The sequence below is a fragment of the Lupinus angustifolius genome, unplaced genomic scaffold (assembly GCF_001865875.1).
Source record: "Lupinus angustifolius cultivar Tanjil unplaced genomic scaffold, LupAngTanjil_v1.0 Scaffold_246_29, whole genome shotgun sequence".
Classification (NCBI taxonomy): Eukaryota; Viridiplantae; Streptophyta; class Magnoliopsida; order Fabales; family Fabaceae; genus Lupinus; species Lupinus angustifolius.
The window spans coordinates 21,520-23,856 of NW_017727341.1; the positions used below are offsets into that span (position 1 = coordinate 21,520).

Genomic DNA, 2,337 nt, shown 5'->3' on the forward strand with positions numbered 1-2,337 from the left:
TTGACTTTCGATGAGAGCCAATCACACAGTGACAAACCTGGTGGTGTGAAATCCTTTGCATAGGCGCGTATACACGGGAACTTGGCTCCCATTCACAGTGTGCGTTCTTGTGCAGCCAGGTGTAGATTAACCATTGTGCACCCACTTTCGCGTCCAAATAAGAGAAATGCATTACTTGCATGCTGCGATTAGCCAGGTGTAGATTAACCTGTTCCAGTTGAAATCAAGTTGTGCCTAAACGACGACGTTTTTCCAGAAGGTACTGTGACTAAGAAGAATTGGTTAATAATGGTGCAAACATATGAAATGGGAAGAATGGAGAGTGTGTGGGGGAAAGATTGCACTAAATGTAGGCCCAAAAGGTGGCTGGAAAATGGTGAGTATCGTACAGAGAGTTCGTTCAAGTTTCCAGTTTTTCATGTTGGTCCTAGAATGTGTCTTGGGAGAGATATGGCGTATATTCAGATGATGTCTATAGTAGCTTCTCTTATGGAGATGTTTGAGATTGATGTTGTGGATAAGGATAAGTGTCCTGAAAATCTATTGCCTTTGACCTTAAAAATGAAGGGAGGATTGCCCATGAAGGTTAGGGCAAGGGTGAGAGATACAACCAATGCTACTACTTCTGGTGGATAACTTATATAGAGGAGCAATAAAGTACTAAAGTTATTTTAAAATAAGTATGTTTTTGTTACTTCAATTTTTTTTCCATATAATACAGTAGAAAGAAAACGAAATAAAATGAATTGGGGTTTCTGAGGGCATAGAAAAGGAGGAGGAACTAATGAAGCGTTAGTCTAGTGCTATAAAGTTGTGTTAGATCCCTAGAAAGACCAATAAGTCAAGGGACCGATTCATGGGAGCAACATTTATTGGAATGAACAATCATGTATCCCGAAAGCAGTTAGTTACTTACCCTTAAACTAAGAGGATATTATTGATAGTATCAAACAAAAAAAACAAGAGGGATGGAAAATGTTGAATATATATAATATTCAAAGTTGAATTAGTAATACATATTTTGCCTTGCGGTTGTTGTGTAATTCAAGGTGCATGTTGACTGTGCAACTTAGAAAAATCATTTTACTTCCAATTCTTATACAACTTTAGATATACAATTGTTACAAGTAAGGATTCTCTCAATTAATGGAGAGACAAGTATTACAAAAACAAAGGAAACAATGACATGATAAGACATTTTTATCTTTTTATATACCATGAAATAACATTTTTTTATTGAAATCACACATAAAATCAAGTATTTGCCTCTCCATTAAATGAAAATGATCCTTGTTCAATTCTTACCAAGTGTCTTTTTTCTTTAGCATTTATTAGTGTATATTTTCAATTTAGTTAAATTTGACGTAGATCCATTTAAAAAATGTACTGAATATATAATCTAAGTTCTTATTGTATATAGTGGTAATGGTTGTTCAAGTATTGTTTCTGCATTTCATTAAAAAGGTAGCGACCATTACATATCAAATGTAGCGAATTTGCCTGATTTTGACATCAATAATTGGTATTTTCTTAATTTAGAACCATATGAGACACGTTATCTTTATGTATATGGTTATATTTTTTCCTTTTATAGGAGATTCATGGGAGGCATTCCATGGAAAATGGAAGGAAAGAATCAGAATAACTATCAAGAAAATGAAATTGGGGAGAATATGATAAACTCATTTAAGAATATCTTGCATACTACCAAAAAATCACTTGCAAATATGTGAGTAACTGTGTATATACATAATGGATTATATAATGGCCTAAGAAACTATTGTGGGATATAGAGAAACTGGATCATAAGGAACTCAAGCAATTTTTGAAAGAGTATAAAAATCAATACTTAATTAGGAAAGTTTACTTCATTAGTGTAAGTTGACCGATTATTTACTTTAGTGTAACTTTTCTAAATTTTACGAAAGAGGTGCATATTTTATATAATTTGTGTCTGTCATGCATGAGTTCATGTTCTATTTTTTCTTTGCAAGAGTTGTGCCTCTCATGCACGACTTTTGTTTTTTTTATGAGAATGATTCGTGCTTGTCATGCATGAGTTCTTCATTTTTTCTCTCTCCTTCATAACTCGTTCATGCAATGTACGAGTTCATACATTCTCTATCATTCACATCTTATGTATACAATATATGAGTTCATATTTTTTTTATATTCAATGAACTTGTCATTGTTGTATAAGATTTCCATTGCCCTAATCCTCTATATAAACCCCACCCTCTCCCATTTGTGGCAAGCAAACATACTTCTTTCCTTAGAGAAAAATACAATACTCGAAAGTGTATATATATATATATATAGGAGAGATCTGTTTACACC

General features: G+C 33.2%; 1 protein-coding gene across 1 annotated transcript; it reads left to right on the forward strand.

The window, feature by feature from the left end:
* The first annotated feature begins 288 nt into the window (after window positions 1–288).
* On the forward strand, window positions 289–636 carry LOC109340783 (cytochrome P450 86B1-like). Its single transcript, XM_019578523.1, has one exon. It carries the CDS (start codon window positions 289–291, stop codon window positions 634–636), a length of 348 nt encoding a protein of 115 aa, XP_019434068.1.
* Window positions 637–2,337: the final 1,701 nt, after the last annotated feature.

Bases quoted from the DNA above. Each gene is read 5' to 3' on its own strand.
- LOC109340783 (XM_019578523.1), top strand. From the start codon at position 289: ATGGTGCAAACATATGAAATGGGAAGAATGGAGAGTGTGTGGGGGAAA.